The 19,113-nt window shown below is 42.9% G+C and overlaps 1 protein-coding gene across 1 annotated transcript in view; it reads left to right on the forward strand.

The window, feature by feature from the left end:
- Window positions 1-19,113, forward strand: part of PPIP5K2 (diphosphoinositol pentakisphosphate kinase 2) — a 189,953-nt gene that overhangs the window by 128,979 nt on the left and 41,861 nt on the right. The window contains exons 20-21 of the mRNA XM_073624575.1: window positions 18,438-18,565; window positions 18,929-19,043. Coding sequence (XP_073480676.1) covers window positions 18,438-18,565; window positions 18,929-19,043 — 243 coding nt within the window. The remainder of the gene's footprint in view (window positions 1-18,437; window positions 18,566-18,928; window positions 19,044-19,113) is intronic.

Raw genomic sequence — 19,113 nt, forward strand, 5'->3', positions numbered from 1 at the left:
TGCTTAGGACTGTGTCTTCCCCCAGGAAGGGTAATTCATCAGGGGGGAGTGCAAAGTCGCCGCGGTCAGAGCCTGCACGCCCCCAGTTCCATCCTCCCCTGAAAGACCCGGAGCATCTGGCGAATCTGAGCCATTTTGTCTCACAAGCGTGGTGGCTACCTCCAACGTCCCAGCCTCTGCATATGTCACTAAGGACGCTTTGGCTATGGCTGGTTTGGAAGGGAAAATAGCCGAGATGTTAGCATCTTCCTCCCAGGAGGTGAGAAAATACAGCAGACCCCCCCTTCTCCTGCCCTTGACCTTCCAGTTTTGGAGAAACACTGGGCAGATAATATTGGAGTATCTTTGAGAGAAGGAGGTTCAGGTGACTCCTCTTCGGAGGATTCAGCGTCTGGAGAACCTTTTTCAATTTTGCAATTGCAGAAATTGTTAATCCAATCCTTTACGGACTTGGTTCATTCTGGATATAAGTTGCCTCCTGCAGAGGTGGAGGATGTTTCCTTCCCCTCCTTGGGTTCGCTAAAACCCCCACAGGGTTCTCATGCTTTCCCTATGCACACGTTACTGGAGCAACTGATTTATGCTGATTGGGATCACCCAGATAAGCAGTTTTCTCCTCCTAAAAGATTTTCAATTCTTTATCCTATGGAGAACAAGTTCTCAGAGAGATGGGATTAGCCAGCAGTAGATGTGGCTATCTTCTCTGTGAACAGAAATTTAACTTGTCCAAGTGGACAATGTACAAGTATTTAGTGATCCAGCTGATAAGAAGTTGGAATTTCTACTTAAGGCCTCATTTGCGTAGTTGGTGCGGTAGTACAACCTGCAGTGGCAGCAATAGGCATCTGTCAATCCCTTCAGGATGAATTCAAGCAGGTTTAAAAAAAAAAAAAGAAAAGAAAAAAAAAAAAGTTCCTGCTCAAACTGAAGAGGCCCAAGGTTTAGCTGAGCTATCTAGGGCCCTATACTTTGCAGTGGACACTATCAAGGATTTTATCCATCAGGCGTCTCGCCTTGCACTCATGTTGATACATATGCGCAGTATTCTGTGGCATCAGCAACAGCTGGTCAGCCGAGTTACCATGCAAGAAGCTCTTGGCTGGGTTTCCATTTCATGGAGAAAGGTTGTAACCTTCTCCTTAGATGTCTGGGGCAACAGCCTCCAGGCAGTCTCGACGGCCTACACCGTCAGGGGCAAAGGATAAGCCTCATAACCAGGCACAGGGCTACAAAAAGCCCTGGAGTCAGAAGTTCACAAAACAGAGTCCCAAGGCTTCCTTGTGAAGGGGCGCCCCCACTCGATCAAGTGGGGGGGGAGACTGCGGTGGTTTTTAGAAACTTGGCAAGAAGAAATCCAAGACAATTGGGTCCTCTCTGTAGTAGCCCTAGGCTACAAACTACAGTTCCAAGAGTTTCCACCATCGCGTTTTCTAAGATCAAACGTTCCCAAGGACCCAGTAAAGAAAATGTCCTCCTTTCTGGCACTGGACCGATTACTGTATCAGGCAGTGATAATAGAGGTTCCTTTAGAAGAGAGGGACATGGGTTTTATTCAAATCTCTTCATGGTACCTAAACCAAATGGAGATGTCAGACCCATTCTAGATCTCAGGAATCTGAATCACTTCCTAGACATCCGCTCCTTTTGAATGGAATTGATTCGGTCAGTTGTTTCCACCCTACGGAGAGGAGAGGTTCTAGCATCCATAGATAGCAAGGATGCGTATCTACATGTGCCAATATTTCCCGCTCACCAGAAGTTTCTTCGGTTTGCAGTAGAGCAGCGACACTTTCAGTTCTTGGCCTTGCCTTTCGGGTTAGGCACTGCTCCCCAACTGTTTATAAAAGTGTTAGAGCCAGTACTAGCAGGACTAAGGGGCCAGGGTATAGCAATAATAGCATACATAGATGACCTGCTACTCAGTCAATAGCAGAGTAAAACAAGGGGTATCCAGAACAGTCAGTTATCTGAGACAGCTGGATTGGATTCTCAATCTAGAGAAATCATCCTTACAGCCGGTAAGAAGGCTGCAGTATTTGGGCCTGGTCATAGACACAACCCAGGAAAGGGTGTTCTTGCCCCAGGAAAAGGTCAATGCTCTAAAAGAGCTGGTCCAGACGGTCAAGGCAAAGACGGGTCCTTCCATTCGCCTTTGCATGAGTTTACTAGGGAAGATGGTAGCTTCTTTCAAAGCAGTTCCTATGCCCAGTTCCATTCAAGACTGTTACAACACAGTATTCTGTCTGCTTGGAACAAACAGACAAAGCCTTGGACTATCCAATGAATCTGGCTCCAAAAGTATACCAGAGTCTCAACTGGTGGTTGATCACCAGGAACTTACAGAAGAGGAAATCCTTCATTCCAGTTTCCTGGAAAGTAGTAACAACGGATGCCAGCCTATGGGGCTGGGGAGCAGTTCTAGAAGAGCCCACGGTTCAAGGGAAGCGGTCAGAGTCCGAGAAGACCTTGCCCATCAATATCCTAGAGATTCGGGCAGTACGTCTGGCTCTAATAGCCTGGATGTCTAGGTTGCAGAATGCTCCTGTCAGGATACAATCTGACAATGCCACAGCAGTGGCCTATATCTATCATCGAGGAGGAACCAGAAGCCACGCTGCCCAAAGGAATGTGGACCATATTCTGTCTCAGGCAAGGAACATGTTTCTCTGCCCATCTGCAGTTTACATTCCAGGAGCGGAAAATTGGCAGGCAGATTTTCTGAGCCGTCAACAGTTGTTGCCGGGAGAATGGTCTTTACATCCCAATGTCTTTTTGGCTATATGCCAAAGATGGGTTACACCGGACGTAGATCTATTGGCATCCAGGTTCAACAAGAAGTTTCCCGTGGAATCAGTTTTCACTGATTTATGCATTGCCTCCAGTTCAGCTGCTACCACGGCTGCTTTACAGGATCAGGGAAGAAGGGAAGCCGGTAATCCTAGTGGCCCCGGCATGGCCCAGAAGACCCTGGTATGCAGGGATCGTGAGAATGGCAGTAGGGGAGTCTTTGACTCTTCCAACTTAGCCGGACCTGCTGTCGCAGGGACCGGTATTCTATCCTGCCTTACAAACACTAAATTTAACAGTGTGGCTATTGAAGCCCACATTCTAAAAAATCGGGGGATTTTAGGTTCGGTAGTAACCACCCTGATTAATGCCAGAACGCTGCTCCCCAGGACCATTTATTACAGGGTCTGGAAGGCCTACATCACTTGGTGTGAAACCAAGGGTTGGCATCCTCGTAAGTATGTCATCGGAAGAATTCTGGCCTTTCTACAATTAGGAGTAGAAATGAAGCTGGCCTTGAGTACAATCCAGGGTCAGATTTCAGCCTTGGCAGTGTTTTTCCAAAGGCCGCTTGCTTCGCACTCTTTAGTCCAGGCATTCATACAAGGTGTAACTCTGATAACTCCGCCAGTTGAATCTGGTTTTGTCGGTGTTGCAAAGACAACCCTTTGAACTTATACAGAATATTCCTTTGATCCTTTTGACAAGGAAACTGGTATTCCTAGTTGTGATAACCTCTGCAAGAAGAGTATCAGAATTAGGTGCTTTCTCCTGTAAAGAGCCATACTTTATCATTCACAAGGATAAGGTGGTGCTGCATCCACACCCAACCTTTTTGCCAAGAAAAATTATTACATTCTCTCGATGTAGTGAGAGCAATTAAAGCCTATCTGAAAGCGACTGCTCAGATACGGAAAACTAAAGTTTTGTTTGTGTTGCCGGAAGGCCCTAGAAAGGATCAGGCAGCATGAATGAATGAATGAAGGATTTGTAGAGCGCTGCAAATGCGAACTGAATCGCCTCAAGGCGCTAGAATGCGTTCTCTGTTACCAGCTCTTAGAAAAGGAAGGTCTTTAGTTTTTTCCTGAAGGCCTGATGGTTTTCTTCCATACGGATGTGGGTCGGAAGAGCGTTCCATAGTCGGGGTCCTTGGACTGCGAATCTTCGTTCTCCCTTTGCTTTGTAGCGATATTTAGGCACGATGAGGAGATTTTGGTTAGCTGATCGAAGGCTGCGATTGGGTGTGTAGTGTTTTATCTTCTCCTGAAGGTATAGCGGAGCGTTTCCTTGTATGCATTTGTGGGTGAGGCAGAGGGTCTTGAATTTGATCCGATTCTTTACGGTTAGCCAGTGTAGGGACTTTAGGGATAGTGAAATAGATTCCCAGGGTTTTTTTCCTGTTAACAGTCTTGCCGCCGTGTTTTGAATGAGTTGTAAGCGCGCAAGCTGATATTGGGGTAGTCCTAAGTAGAGCGAATTTGCGTAATCGAGTCGGGAATTGATGATTGTTCCCACAACTGCTGCTTTATCTTCTTCTGGGATGAAGGGGATGAGTCTGCGTAGGAGGCGGAGGAGATGGTGGGAACCGCTCACCACTGATCCTATTTGTGCATCCATTGTCATTCCTGAGTCAAAGATGACTCCGAGACTCTTGGCTTTGATGCTTGGAGCGATGGTCTGTCCTAAGATGGTGGGAGGTGTCCACGGGGTCTTAATTTTGGAATTTTTGTTGGCATGTAGAAGAAGAAGTTCTGTTTTTGTGCCGTTAAGTTTGAGGGAGCTGATGGTCATCCAGTCATCTATTAACGTGAGACATTCTTCTAATTGTTGATGATGGTTTTTTTGTCCGGTGATGCGAAAGTAGAGTTGGGTGTCGTCAGCGTATGAGTGGAAGCAGAGATCGGTTTTCCTGATGATATTTAGAAGTGGGCGGATGTATATGTTGAATAGTACTGGTGACAGGGGTGAGCCCTGAGGAACTCCGCAGGAGATTGCCCGGGTTTCCGAGGTGAATGTTCCTAGCTTCACAATCTGAGAGCGATTCTCTAGGAAGGATGCAAACCATTTTAGAGCCGGACCTGTGGCTCCTGCCACTTCTGAGAGGCGGACAAGTAAAGTATTGTGGTTCACTGTATCAAATGCTGCGCTGAGGTCCAAGAGTACCAGGAGACTGGATTCTCCATCATCTGCTGCTTCAAGGGCGTTGTCCCATATTTTGAGGAGTGCTGTTTCTGTGCCATGGCCCGGGCGGAAGCCTGATTGCAGTGGGTCCAGGAGTTGGTGTGTGTCCAGGTGGCGTTGTAGCTGCAGTACTACTGCTTTCTCCATAATCTTGGAGATGGTGTTGAGGCTTGTTTAGTAGATCAAAATCTACTGTTGCTAAGTGGATTTGTAAGGAGATTAGGGCTGAAACAACTAATCGATTATGAAATTAATCGATTACTATTTTCATAATCGATTAATCGGCCAGTAACATAATGGGGTTAAAAAAACTAAAATGAGCCCTTTATAGTACAAAAAGAGCAAATCGCTACTGTAAATATTACTTTCACAGTTCTACAGTAAAAAAAAAAAAAAAGAACCCCTTACAGTAGTGATTATCTGCCTTTTTTGTACTATAAAGGGCTAATTTTTAATTTTAATCAATTTTAATCAATTTTAATAAATTTAATTTAATTTTTATTTTTTTTTAACCCCATTATGTTACTGAACGTAAAAGCAAGCTGCATAGGTGTGTACCGAGCCCTATGCTGGCCACACGGGTCAATTTTCAGACAAGAATATTCAGACGAAAAATCTTTGTACATTCACTGAATGAAAGAATGTTGTTTGAAATTTTCACTTGTTTTTAACATTCTGTTTTTAAAATGAATGTAATTTCTGAACGAAAACCACATACAGTGTCTGAAAATTCCTTTGACCAAGAAGTTTTCTATTTCAAAATTTTCCCGTCACTGTGGTTGAAAACGAACATCGATTTGACCCCACTAACGATTAGAAAATCGAATGAACGTTCTTAAAATTACATTTTTTTTGAAGGAAGACATTGTTTTGTTTTTTAATAAAAAAGTTTGATCTCTGAGTCTGATGATATTTACCAGATTCACCCTCTAATGGTATATACAGTGTATTTCCTCTAATAGTTTACAGTATATATCCTCTAATAGTTTATACAGTATATCTCCTCTAATAGTATATACAGTATATCTCCTCTAATAGTACATACAGTATATCTCTTCTGTGTGTTATTCTCAGAGTGGATTCGATATTTTGCTCCCTAACCATATAGTTCGTTATTTATATTTACCACTGCATAGAGATATTTGAGAATAAATTGCCCTTTTTTAAAACTTTACATATTAACTAAATTATACACCACACTTTTTTTTTTTAAGGTTATTAACTGATTAATCGACACAATAATCGGCCAACTAATCGATTATGAAAATAATCGTTAGTTGCAGCCCTACAGGAGATTAGTCAGAATTATGGCCTGAAAAGAAGGGTTCCTCCCTTTTAATATTACAGCGCACTCTACCAGGGCAGTCAGTGCTTCATGGGCAGTGCATCACCAAGCCTCTGTGGCTTAGGTTTGCAAGGCCGCTACTTGGTCGTCAGTACATACATTCACAAGACGCAGTGTGCTGCAGGCAGCAGTATAGGTTCTCACGCCTGGCGGCGGTTATATGTTTTTTTTCTCCCTCCCCTCAGGTGTCATTGCTTTGGGACATCCCATATAGTTATTACTATGGTGCTCTGTGTCCCGTGATGTACGATAAAGAAAATAGGATTCTTATAACAGCTTACCTGTAAAATCCTGTTCGCACAGAGGTCCCTCCCCTCTTATTGGGTATGTGTATATATTGCTTTGCTCCAAAAACTGAGATACTCCCGGTATGGAAGGGGTTATATAGGGAGGGGCACTCCCTGTTTCCTTTTTGGTTATACCAGTGTCCATTCACTTAAAGGTGGCCTATAACCATATAGTTATTACTATGGTGCTCTGTGTCCCGTGATGTACTCCAAGAAAAGGATTTTTACAGGTAAGCTGTTATAAAAATCCTATTTTTCCTGTGCACTCAGTAATTTCTGAGGCTATTAAGAAGAAAGGGGAAGAACCAGAAAGAAAGCCTTCTTTCCCTAAGGCCCTTAAATGGCACTTTCCATTTGACAAAGATCTAGCGGCACTTTGGAATAAAGTCCCAAAACTCAATGCAGCCTTTTCCCAGGTTTCAAGATCAACTGACCTGGCATTTGAGGATACGCGTGTGTTATGAGATCCCATGGATAAAAGAATGGATCAACAACTTTAAAAGGGCTTGGCAATCTATCATGGGCAATCTGAAATCAGCCATGGCGACTACTTGTGTCCAGGAATATGGAATATTGGGTAAATCAGCACAAAGCCCATATTATAGCAGACTCACCAAAGCATGAAATTCTGGATTCTTTCTCGACTTTGTCAGCTGCTGTGACCTTTATTTTAGACGCTTCAGCGGAGTCTATTAGAATGACAGCAAGATCTGCAGCCCTAACTAACTCGGCCAGGAGGGCGCACTGGCCAGGGATGCGGCATCCAAAAACAAGCTTTGCGGGGTGCCGTTCTTGGGAGATTTACTATTTGGACCTGACTTAGATTTAGTCCTAGATAGGACAGCAGATAAAAAGAAGTCATTCCCCATTAAAAAGAAAAAGAAACCAGCGTTTTTTTTTTTCGATCTCAAAGGGTTCAAGAACAAAGTACCAAACCCCAGTAGAAGAGAAGAAATTGGTCATCGCAGAAGAGAAAGGGCAAAGGAAATGTCCTTTTCCATCCTCCTGCATCAACCAACAAAACGCAATGACTCATCACTGCCAGTGGGAGGAAGGCTTCAGAATTTCCTCCCTCATTGGGCCAGCGTGACAGAAAACCAATATATTCTGAGCATGCTGTCGCCCCTCTTCGCCTTCAGGGGATTGCAGTAATCCCGCATCTGGATGACCCTCTCTTTTTTGCCCCTTCCAGGGAGAAACTGCAAGAAGATCTGGGCAAGGCCCGTAGTCATTTGGAATCCCTGGGTTGGATAGTGAACATTCAGAAATCAAACTTCAATCCTGCTCAGCAAGTACAATTTCTGGGGTACTAAATAAATTCAGTGGAACAGAGAATTTTTCTTCCAGAAGAGAAAAAAAAAAATCAAGGTCCAGAATGTAGTAACTATGCTACAAACGAATCAGGGGATGTTGGTCAGAAAGGTTATGTCAACCTTGGGAACTTTAACCTCGACCATCCAATGGGCAAGGCTACATTTTAGGCCACTTCAGAGGTTCATTCTAAAGGTATGGAACTACAGGACAGAGATTCTAGACACAAGGGTACAGATCCCCACCAGCGTGAAACGAACACTTTTGGTGGTGGAGAAATCAGTCAATGTTGGAAAAAGGCCTATTCTGGTGCTTCCCCATCTAAAAAATTGTGACGACAGTTGCCAGTATGTGGGGATGGGGGGCCCACCTGGATCAGGATTTGGCACAGGGAGCATTGTCCCAGACCAAAGCAGAAAAATCCTGAAATTGGAAGGAGTTCAAGGCAGTCGCCTTAGCGTTGGCTGCCTTCTCTCCAAACCTCCTAGGATTCCATGTCCAGATTTTATCGGACAACGCCCCTACCGTAGCCTGCCTGAACAAGCAGGGAGGCACAAGAAGCAAAACTCTTCAGTTGCTGTCAGAGGAAAACCATTTACTGTCCTTATCTGCAGTCTATCTCAAAGGCACATTAAAAAAAGTGGCAGTATTTTTGAGCAGGCAGAAAATTCAGGAGGCAGAGTGGAGCCTGAATCCAGAGGTTTTTGCATTGATCACCAGGACCTGGGGCCATCCACAAATGGACCTGTTTGCATCAAGGCAAAACACACAGCTCCCGCAATTCTTTTCCCTTTACAGAGATGACGGTTCTCAGGGGATAGACGCCTTGGCGCACCCTTGGAATTTTCACCTGGGGTACCTGGGGAAGGGAAAGAGAGAAAGAAGGGGGGAGGAGATGGGGGAGAGGGGGGAACAGAACAATAGGGGTGAGAAAGGACAAGGGGTGTAGGAAGCCGGGAAAGGAAAAGAAAATTTGGCCGCAAGAATTTTCAAGGCACTTGCCAGATCTAGACCAGCTCTGGCTAAGCATTTTCCCAAATGGGATCTCTCAGTGGTTCTGCAAACCCTCACAAAGGAACCATTTGAACCACAACAAGCAGTCTTTCCAAAGAATTTGACTTTCAAAACTGTATTTCTAGTTGCAATCACATCCGCAAGAATCGGTGAACTGCATGCGCTATCAGTTAAAGAACCTTTTTTTTTTTTTTGTCCATTTATCCAGATAGGATTGCACTTAAGACAGATCCAGGCTTTTTGCCAAAAGTAGCGACGTTTCAGAGCCGGTCACAGGTGATCATCCTGCCAACCTTTTGCTCAAACCCTTCAGGGGAAAAGGAAGGTCAGTTTCACAATCTGGATGTGAGACGGACCCTATTACATTACCTGGAATTAATGAAAGATTTCAGGTCCACAGACTCGTTATTTGTTCTTTTTTTCTGGAAACAAAAAGGGCCACCAAGCATCAAAGGGGTCAATTGCTAGATGATTTAAATCAGCTATTTTGGTAGCCTACTCTCAGACAGGTTTATCTCCCCCGCTGGGAATTCGAGCCCACTCTGCAAGGGCTCAAGCCACTACATAGGCAAAAAAAGCTGGTGCCACCCCAGATCAAATTTGTAAGGTGGTTACATGGTCAAGTTACTTAACGCTTGTCCGTCATTGCAGACTGGATCTTCTGTCAGCAGGTGATCAGGCTTTTGGCAGAAAGGTCCTGCAGGCTGTGATCCCTCCCTAGGGGGTAGGTCTCTTTAATCCTCTCAGGTGCTGTCTTGAAAAAAGTTTAGGGAAAATTCAAGTAAGACTTACCGGTAACTTATTTTCCAGGAGTCTTTCAGGACAGCAACAACCCGTCCTATTGTTTTTGTATGCTGTGACTAACCATATTATGATTATGTGTTCCAGCTTGGGGCCAGAGGTTTCTCTACTACTACTACTGGCAACATGTGGGAAGGAGCCTCCTTTTTAAAGTTCGAAGGAAGATGTGTTTCCTGTTGGCAAGTGGGAGGAGCCACTCTCTCAGGTGCTGTCCTGAATGATTCCTGGAAAACAAGTTACCGATAAGTCTAACTTGAATTGTTTTTTGTATGATTTTCTGATTGCGTGTACAGGCCTTTAGCCAAAGTGATCACATATCTCTGGCTAAGGTCCCGTACATATGATCTGAAAAACGTACAAAAAAATAGCGCTTTCGAAGTGATCGTACGATAGTCTGATCGTTGGTACACAGCTTTCGAGAGCCGATTACGACACTTCATCGGATATTATCTAATGGGACACGCACCAGATTGTATGATATTCATTTAATCAGTACAGATATCGTGCGAATATACAATACAGATACACTACAACACATTACATCACTTCCAAGTTTTTTTTCTGTCATACAAGAATTTTGTCACTTTAGTAAACGCTTCATTTTTGATATGAGACTAGCGTGCAAAAAAAAAAAAACAGATGATCTATCATCCAATCTCGCCCTGTGTACCAGACATTAGAGTGGCCAAAGGCTGTCTGGTATTTCATTGGAAACAATGGCCATGAATTCTCTATCTTTTACTGATTCATTCCAGTGCCAAGAGCAGCTGCTATCCTTGACTCAGGAAGCAGTATATAAGTAGTACTTTGTTTCCTGTACACCAAAACAGAGGAAATACACTTGTCTTGCTCAGAGGGGGAGAAACATCTTACAAGTTTTGATAAGGGGCTCCTTATTTTCATTTGGGATGGTAGAAACCACTTGCGTATCTAAGGCTATGCATGACTTTGGGAGCTATGCTTTCTTATACTTGGAATATTGGAATTTTTATGGCAATTAGCCACCTAGAGAACCCCATTTACCCCTTATAGTGTAACTGCATTTTTTGGTCATCGTACAAAGATTTTCCAACAAATCTGTGATGAGTGTCTAAGTTAATCATTTCTAAATGATGGCCCTACAAGGCATCATTTTCCTGTGCATGTTTTATCAAGCCAACAAATCGGGGGGGCTTGATTGGGCTATTTATGGCACCTTATTGGTGCGCTGCGATTAAAAATTCCACACTTTAGAAAAGCATACTATATAATTCTAAAGGCATTTGCTACACACCTAAAGACAGGGGTTTTACAGGTTGCTGTATAGAATTTGCAACCCAAAAGTTCTATGACATGCTCAGGGGAAAAAAAAAATATTTTACCATGCGTTGTCTCTTAAATAGCATAGTTTCAGAAATGAAAAGTATGGGAAGTGATGATCAAAGTATGAGTAACTGGTAAAAGGGATTTCTGAACGAGCTATTTCAGTCTAAAGACCAAATTTTGTGATGACTCAGTTCCTAATACTATGTATGATTGCTTCTTTTTCACCTTGAATTTCGAATAAATTGATCTATGTAGATGTAGGCGGGTAATAGAATGTTATTTCATTTATGCATGCTAATGTTTGCCACGCTGAGTTTTTTTAAGGCCATTTTATGTTCTAAAAAATTAATGCATTTTTGCTGGCTCAGGTGTGTGCATGACATTATTTTTGACTCCGTTTTAGAAGAGGTCGTTCTAAGCATGCATAATATATCAAATGATGATCCAAGAACACATTTTGGTACCCTAACCTATAGTCAAGAGCTTCAAACTGCATTCCTTTTCTAACAGCCATGCCACGTCAGCATTTTCTCTGGTGATATTTAGTTTGGTATAGGGCTGCTTTTGTAGATTTACTGTATTGTTTTTGTGCAGCTGTGAATCTGTGTGTCGTAGTCAGTAGCAGCTGCATTAAAGTGCTATTAAAGTCTCCTTTATAAAAACAAAAGAAAAAAAAAACAACGTGCTATGCTTACCTGCTCTATGTAGTGGTTTTGACAGAGCAGCCCCAATCCTCCTCTTCTTGGGTCCCCCGCCGGCGCTCCTGGCCCCTCCCTCCTGCTGAGTGCCCCCAGAGCAAGCAGCTTGCATTGGAGGCACCCGAGCAGGCTCTTTTCCAATCTACGGCTCTATGTGCCTATTTACACACACCTGCGACTCGGCCCTGCCCCCCTCTCTCTCTCTCCTGATTGGCTCAGTGGCTGTGATTAACAGCAACAGGAGAAGTTGACAGAATCCCAAAACAGCCGAGGCACTCGTGCACATCACTGGATCAAGATGGAGCTCAGGTAAGTATTAGGGGGCTGGGGGAACTGCTGCACACAAACGTTTTTTTACCTTCATGCATAGCATGCACGAAGGTAAAAAAAACATTGAGCCTTTACAACCACTTTAAATAAAATCAGTAGCTACTGAAGCTGGCAGTTTTTTTAGGTAGATTCATAAAGTACATTGCTTAGAGCTTTTTTCCTAGCAACAAAAATGCTAAAAAGAGTGAAGTCCTTACTAAAAATCACCAATTTGGGGGAATTTACTAAAGTTGAAGCAGACAGAATCTGGAGCAGCTGTGGCTAGTGACCAATCAGCATCTGAATATATACCGTTTTACAGTTAAGCTTTGAAAATGAAAGCTAGAAGCTGATTGGTTGTCAGGTACAGCTGCTACAGATTCGGTTTTCTCCAATCTTGGTAAATCCCCCTTATAAAGCACTCATGTTAATAAATAGACCTAAAGGAATTTGCTATTTTTTTTTGTTTGTGTTTTGCGATCACTGAATATGCTACTCCATCTGACAAACCAAATGTTTCACAATGATATAAGCTTGAGCTTGGCTACCAAGTCAATTACCTTAATGGGTCAGCCATCCATAACTGAATAGATAGTAAGTAAACACGTGACTAACGATACTATCAGTTTAGTTTGTGAATTAACAGGAAGCACACTATACAGAGCAGTGAGTGCCCAACTGCAGAGAACAAGGAGATTGAGGTTTCTATGTCCTTATTGTCTTTATTTTGAAAGCCATCACAACTGTACAAAAATAAATAAATACAATTTCAAAGAGTAATTAAAGAATAATTAAGAAAAAAACAAGGCCTCATTCTCTGGGCCGAAAAGGACCTTATAATGTCAACTAAGCAGCATATTTGTGCTGTTCTCATTTGTAGTTCTGCGCATAGAGGGATGGATGTGTGGTTATGTGTACAGCCACCATATGTGTCAACCTTCTATTGATCTGTGTGTGTTGTCACCCACGGCTGTTTGCACACATCTGTGACTCCCAGCTGCAGAAATATGCTTTTTCTTGAAACTGTACACCCCTTCGTGGCCATGCAAATGAGGCCCAAACACACACACTTGTTCGTAAGTGTGAAGCAGCAAATTGGAAGCATTATTTGTTTTTTTAGCAGTGTTGCATACCTACTAATTTCACAGTTAAACCAATAGTACAATATGTTGTTTATTAACTTGGTACAGTTTTCTGTAGCTTTAATTGGAATTTTGTAAGTTATGTTGTATTTGTGTGCACTAGTAATGATTTTAGTGTACAATTATCGAAATAATTATTTTGCTAAACACTCACATGACTGTCCTTACATCTAACTAATGTGGTGGGAATCTAGTATGGGTTATACTAGGGTGAGTGGCTTCATTGTTTTCCTTGATGCTGAAGAGCCCTGTTTAGCTGAATTACAAAACTTGGAGCCAAAAACTCTTAGGACCACCCACATAATAGTAAGTAGGTCCCCCTTTTGCTGCCAAAACAGCCCTGACCCATTGAAGCATGGACGTCCACTAGACCTCTGAAGGTATGATGTGGTATCTGGCCGCCAGTAGCAGATCCTGTAAGTCTTGTAAATTGTGAGTTGGGGCCTCCATGGATTGGGCTTTTTTTCCAGCACATCCTACAGATGCTCAGTTGGATTGAAAATCTGGAGAATCTGAAGGCAAATTCACCACCTGGACCACCAACCATTCTTGAACCATTTTTGCGGTGTGACGGGGTGCATTATCCTGCCAAATGAGGTCACTGCCTACTCTACTCCCAAGTAGGGTGTACTTGGTCAGCAGCAAAGTCTAGGTAGGTGGTACATGTCAAAGTAGCATCCACATGAAGGCAGGGCCAAGGTTTCTCAGCAGAACATTTCCCAAATCATCACACTTCCTCCGCCAAAATTAACATCACACTTCCTCCGCCAGCTTGCCTTCTTTCCATACTGTATCCTAGTCCTATCTCTTCTGCAGGTAAGCAAAACGCACCCGGCCAACCACATAATGTAAAAGTAAATTTGATTTACCTGACCAGACCACCTTTTTTTTTCTATTGCTCCATGGCCCACTTCTATTGCCCACGTTCCCATTTAAGATGCTTTTGAATCAATATGGGCACCTTCACCGATCTGCGGCTATGCAGCCCCATATGCAACAAACCGTGATGCTCATTTTTTCTGCTTTAAACAGCTTTATGGACAACCATGTTTACTTGCTGCCTAATATATTTCAACAATTTTCAGATGCCATTGTAATGAGATAATCAATGTTGTTCACTTCACCTGTTAGTGGTTATAAAGTTATGTCTGTGTTTTGATTCTTGCATATATGGACATTCTATGGACTTGTTGGCTAGTGAGGGGATTGACATTTAGAGTATTTTAGCTATGAATATAGTAGGGAAGGATTAGAATCCTTGTCAAGTATTCATTTCTGTCTGTGCCCCCTCCTTTGTTTGTCCTGGTGACCATTTTTTTTGAGACAGAAAGTCATGGGAAATTTAAGGCCTCATGTACACTGCAGCTGGTAAACTGATTTTTAGGAGCATTTGGGCATTTTTTTCAGCAGCCCTTGAACTCTCCTGAATGTAATCTTATGGGTACATGTACACTCAAGCATTTATAGTAGTTTAGAAGCAGTTGAGATTAGAAGCAGCAAATCACATTCAGGACAGTAGTTTAGTGGCATTTGAAACCCCTAAAATGTCTAAATGTGGTAATTCGAGTTTACAAGCATTTTTGTTTAGCGCCGGAAAGATTTCTGACCATTTACATTGTGAAAAAAACTGACTTGGAGAGAATTTCTCCTGCATTTGGGAGAGTCTACTGAGGTTATCTGTAAAAAAACACTTCTAAAGGCTCATAAACGCGACATGTAAAAGTGGCAAAACGAACATTTTTAACCGTCGTTTACTGTCAAGTTCCAGCATTCTGAAGAGGTTTTCAAACGTCCTGTGTATAGGAAGCCTAAGTGTTGTCACCAGAACGAGCGGTGAAGAAAAATCTAATTGCCCTGGTGACCATTATTAATGAGAAAGTGATAGGAAATCCAGAATTTCTTTGATCTCACAGGCATTCAGCAATTTTTAAATGTCGGGTTATACAGGAGGTTGGCAAACAAAATGCCCCTGTTTAACCCCATCTCTAACATTCATGCTAGCTAGCATCCTAGTGGCCCTATTTTTTTTTTTTGGAGCATTAGCTAGGTACCAAAATGGTATTTTCAATGAAGTGTGCCCCACTTGTGGTTGCTGCTACTTTCTTGAAAAGTTTTCTACATGTAGCCTTTCTACCGTCACTGAAGTTCCAGCAGAAAAACTAATAGGATGGAGCACAGCCCCTTCACATACACCCTTTGTCCCATCACCGAAAGCCTTGTATACTTTGAAAAGAGTACAAGACATTTTCTGAAAAGAGGAGCACTGTACAGTGCGAGATCTGCTGTGCTCTAGCCCGGACTGTCAGTTTCACTTCAGCAGTGACATCACCATCAGAGTCCACCCGTAAGTATCATTTTTCAGGAAATAAGCATTTAGCAGTGGAGGACACATCGTTAGAAGTACCTTATTGATATGTAACTAATGCCCCTTAAAGATTTTGCCTACATTTCAGCTTTAAATTTGATCCCCAATGCCTCCTGTCACTTTAATTATGTTAACTATTTATTTCACTAAGTGCAGCAGTGTCTCTAAGCACTGTATAAACTGCATGTAGCTTCAGCTCCATACAGTACACAGTGCAGGGTTCTGGCTGTGAAACAGAGACTTCCAGTCTCACACCCTGAAATAAAATAGTAGGTCCGAGCGGCACTCGGCCATTCATAGACTGCTTTGTATTCTGTGAATGAATGCAAAGCTTCCTCTGATTGGCTGAGGCAGGCTAATGTCACACTCTCTGACCCTTCCAATCAGAGGAAGCTTTGTATCTGGCTGAGCACGATTTTGTTACGGGTGTGAGACAGGAAGTCTGTGTCTCACAGCCGAAACCCAGCACTGTGTACTGTTTGTAGCTGAAGTTACATACAGTGCTTAGAGCCATTGCAAAAGGTGCTTCAACAAAGTATTAGTTTAAGGGTGTGCACACTTATGCAATCATATTATTTTAGATTTTTATTTTTACTTCCTTTCACCTAAAACATTTCAGTTTGTTGTACAACTGAGTTGTACAGTTTATAGGTCACATTAAGGTGGAAAAAGTTGTCAAATTTTTTTACATTAGAGCAGCGGTTCTCAACCTGGGGGTCGATTGCCGTTTCGCCAGGGGGCCGCGAATGCTGGCCGAGACGGACCCGAAGTTACTGCCGGAGTCTGTCCATCTCGGCCAGCGAGATGTCACTTCCTGGAGAGGAGAGACCACACGGAAGTGACATTCCGTCGCCGTCATCTTGGTACTCTTGTCCGCAGTAAGGCTACACTTAGAAGTCGGCAAGCGGACATCTTTTTACACCCACCGAAGTCCGCTTGCTGCGGACAAGTGTACCAAGAGGGTGGCGACGAAACATCACTTGCTGAATCTAAGAACACCTGTGACTTTTGGTAAGTCAGAAACACAGTAAATGCTGACATGACAACATTTTTTTTATTATGGTACATATCGTTTATATATATAAATGTCCCAGTTGGTTCCTCAAAATTGGTTATTCTGTGCCAGTGCTAGATACATGTTTGGATGCTATACACTTTGTATATCTAGCACTGGCACGGAATAACCACTTTTGAGGAACCAACCGGGACGTTTATATATAAATCGGTGGGGGCGCAAACAAACTGAAAAAATCTGAAACCCCCCCCCCCCCATTAAAACGTAGCCACTGTGCCATCAAATGCAGCCACTGTACCCATCAATTGTCGCCACTGTGCCAGCAAATGCAGCCACTGTGCCCATCAATTGTCGCCACTGTGCCAGCAAACGCCGCCACTATGCCATCAAACGCATCCACCGTGCCCTTTAATTGTTGCCACTGTGCCAAACGCAGCCACTGTGCCCATCAATTGTTGCCACTGTGCCAGCAAACGTTGCCACTGTGCCCATCAATTGTCGCCACTGTGCCAACAAACGCCACCACTGTGCCATCAAATGCAGCTACTGTGCCCACCAATTGTCGCCACTGTGCCAGCAAACGCCGCAACTGTGCCATCAAACGCAGGAACTGTGCCCTTTAATTGTTGCCACTGTGCCGAACGCAGCCGCTGTGATCATCAATTGTCGCCACTGTGCCAGCAAACGTCGCCATTGTGCCCATCAATTGTCGCCACTGTGCCAGCAAACGCGACCAACGAAAATAATTTTACTGTTAGGGGTCCCCACAACTTGGGAAATTTTATCAAGGGGTCACGGCACTATAAAGGTTGAGAACCACTGCATTAGAGAAACTTGACATTTTAACAGGGGTGTGTAGACTTTTTTTTTTAGTGTGTGTGTGTGTGTGTGTGTGTGTGTGTGTGATGGATATAATATATACTTTTTTTGTTGCTGTTTATAGTGCAAAAAAATAAAGAAACTGAGTGATCAAATACCACCAAAAGAAAGCTCTATTTGTGAGAAATAAACAAATTTCATTGGAGTACAGGGTTGCATGACTGCACAAGTGGTTACATTATGGCCTGGTCATGAAGTCAAGTGATTAACCACGTGTCTATAAACCTCATTCCTCATTATAGTCATTATGTTATTTTAAAGCGGAGTTCCACCCAAAATTGGAACTTCCACTGTAAGGGAAGGTGACCCCCTGACATGCCACATTTGGCATGTCATTTTTTTGGGGGTGGAGCCGATACCCTCTTTTCAGAGCGTTCCAGCTCCCACTTCCTCCCGGCACTCCGCAGCACCGGAAGGTCACTCCTCCCTCTCTGCAATTATCTGGGACACGTCACAGGTCCCAGATGATTGCCAGGCCAGTCACTGCATGTGGCTTGCGCATGCGCAGTGGGTGCCCAGATGTGAAGCCACAGCCGGGTGCCCACAGTTACAATGCCAAAGCCGCAAAAAGAGGAGGGGGAAAACAAGTGCGGCTCCGCTCCCCCGCATCGCTGGACCCTGGGACAGGTAAGTGTCTGATTATTATAAGTCAGCAGCTGCAGTATTTGTAGCTGCTGACTTTTAATTTATTTATTTTAGTGGAACTCCACTTTTAACTGTGCTTTTCAAATTATAATGTTGATTATAATCTTTCCTTACCTTGTAATATCTGACTTGCTGAATAATGATGTGGAGATTTTAGTTTCTGTCACACTGGCATTATAGAAAGCACCTCAATAAATGGAAGTATATATATAAATGTAAACCATAATGTATAGTAACAAAATTAACAAATAGGGTTAATATAAAGTGTTCGTATAGCGGCTGAACAGGACTATACTTTAAATTGTTTTGGCCAGAAAAGCATGAGGCATTTACTTTTGTGTATTGTATTTTAGGAATATGGTATATCCAAAGCAGAAAAACTGGAGATCGCTAAAGGTTACTGTACACCTCTTGTTCGAAAGATTCGCTCTGATCTACAAAGAACACAAGATGATGACACAGTAAATAAGCTTCATCCACTGTAAGAAGCTTTATTCCTTTGTTTCAGATATTACCATACTGTATTAGCACTCACGGAAAGTATGAGCTGTCACAGCTTGCTGATAGTAATGATGGAACTAGATGGACTTGTGTCTTTTTTCAGCCAGACTAACTATGTAACTATGACATGTTGCTGTTAATCTGTATTTTTATTCACCATTTTGGTGAAAGTTCTTAAGACAACTGAAAAGGACACCTATCCTTACTGAATAGACATAATGATGTTTTTTTCCTTAGTGTCTAGAAACGTACAGTTGGAGCAATACCTTACAACCACACGTGCTTTCCAGCCAAATTGGATAGCTAACACACACAGGAAAAGCTGGAATCTTTTGTTTTCCAGGTATTCTCGCGGTGTGATGTCTCCAGAACGGCATGTGCGCACACGTTTGTATTTTACCAGCGAAAGTCATGTTCATTCACTACTGTCAATTCTTCGTTTTGGAGCGCTCTGTGATGTAAGTAGTAGGGAGTTCTAAATATAATATATTTACATCTGTATTGTGACTTTGAACCTTTTAAATTGTT

This window comes from Aquarana catesbeiana, linkage group LG01, assembly GCF_042186555.1.
Source record: "Aquarana catesbeiana isolate 2022-GZ linkage group LG01, ASM4218655v1, whole genome shotgun sequence".
Classification (NCBI taxonomy): Eukaryota; Metazoa; Chordata; class Amphibia; order Anura; family Ranidae; genus Aquarana; species Aquarana catesbeiana.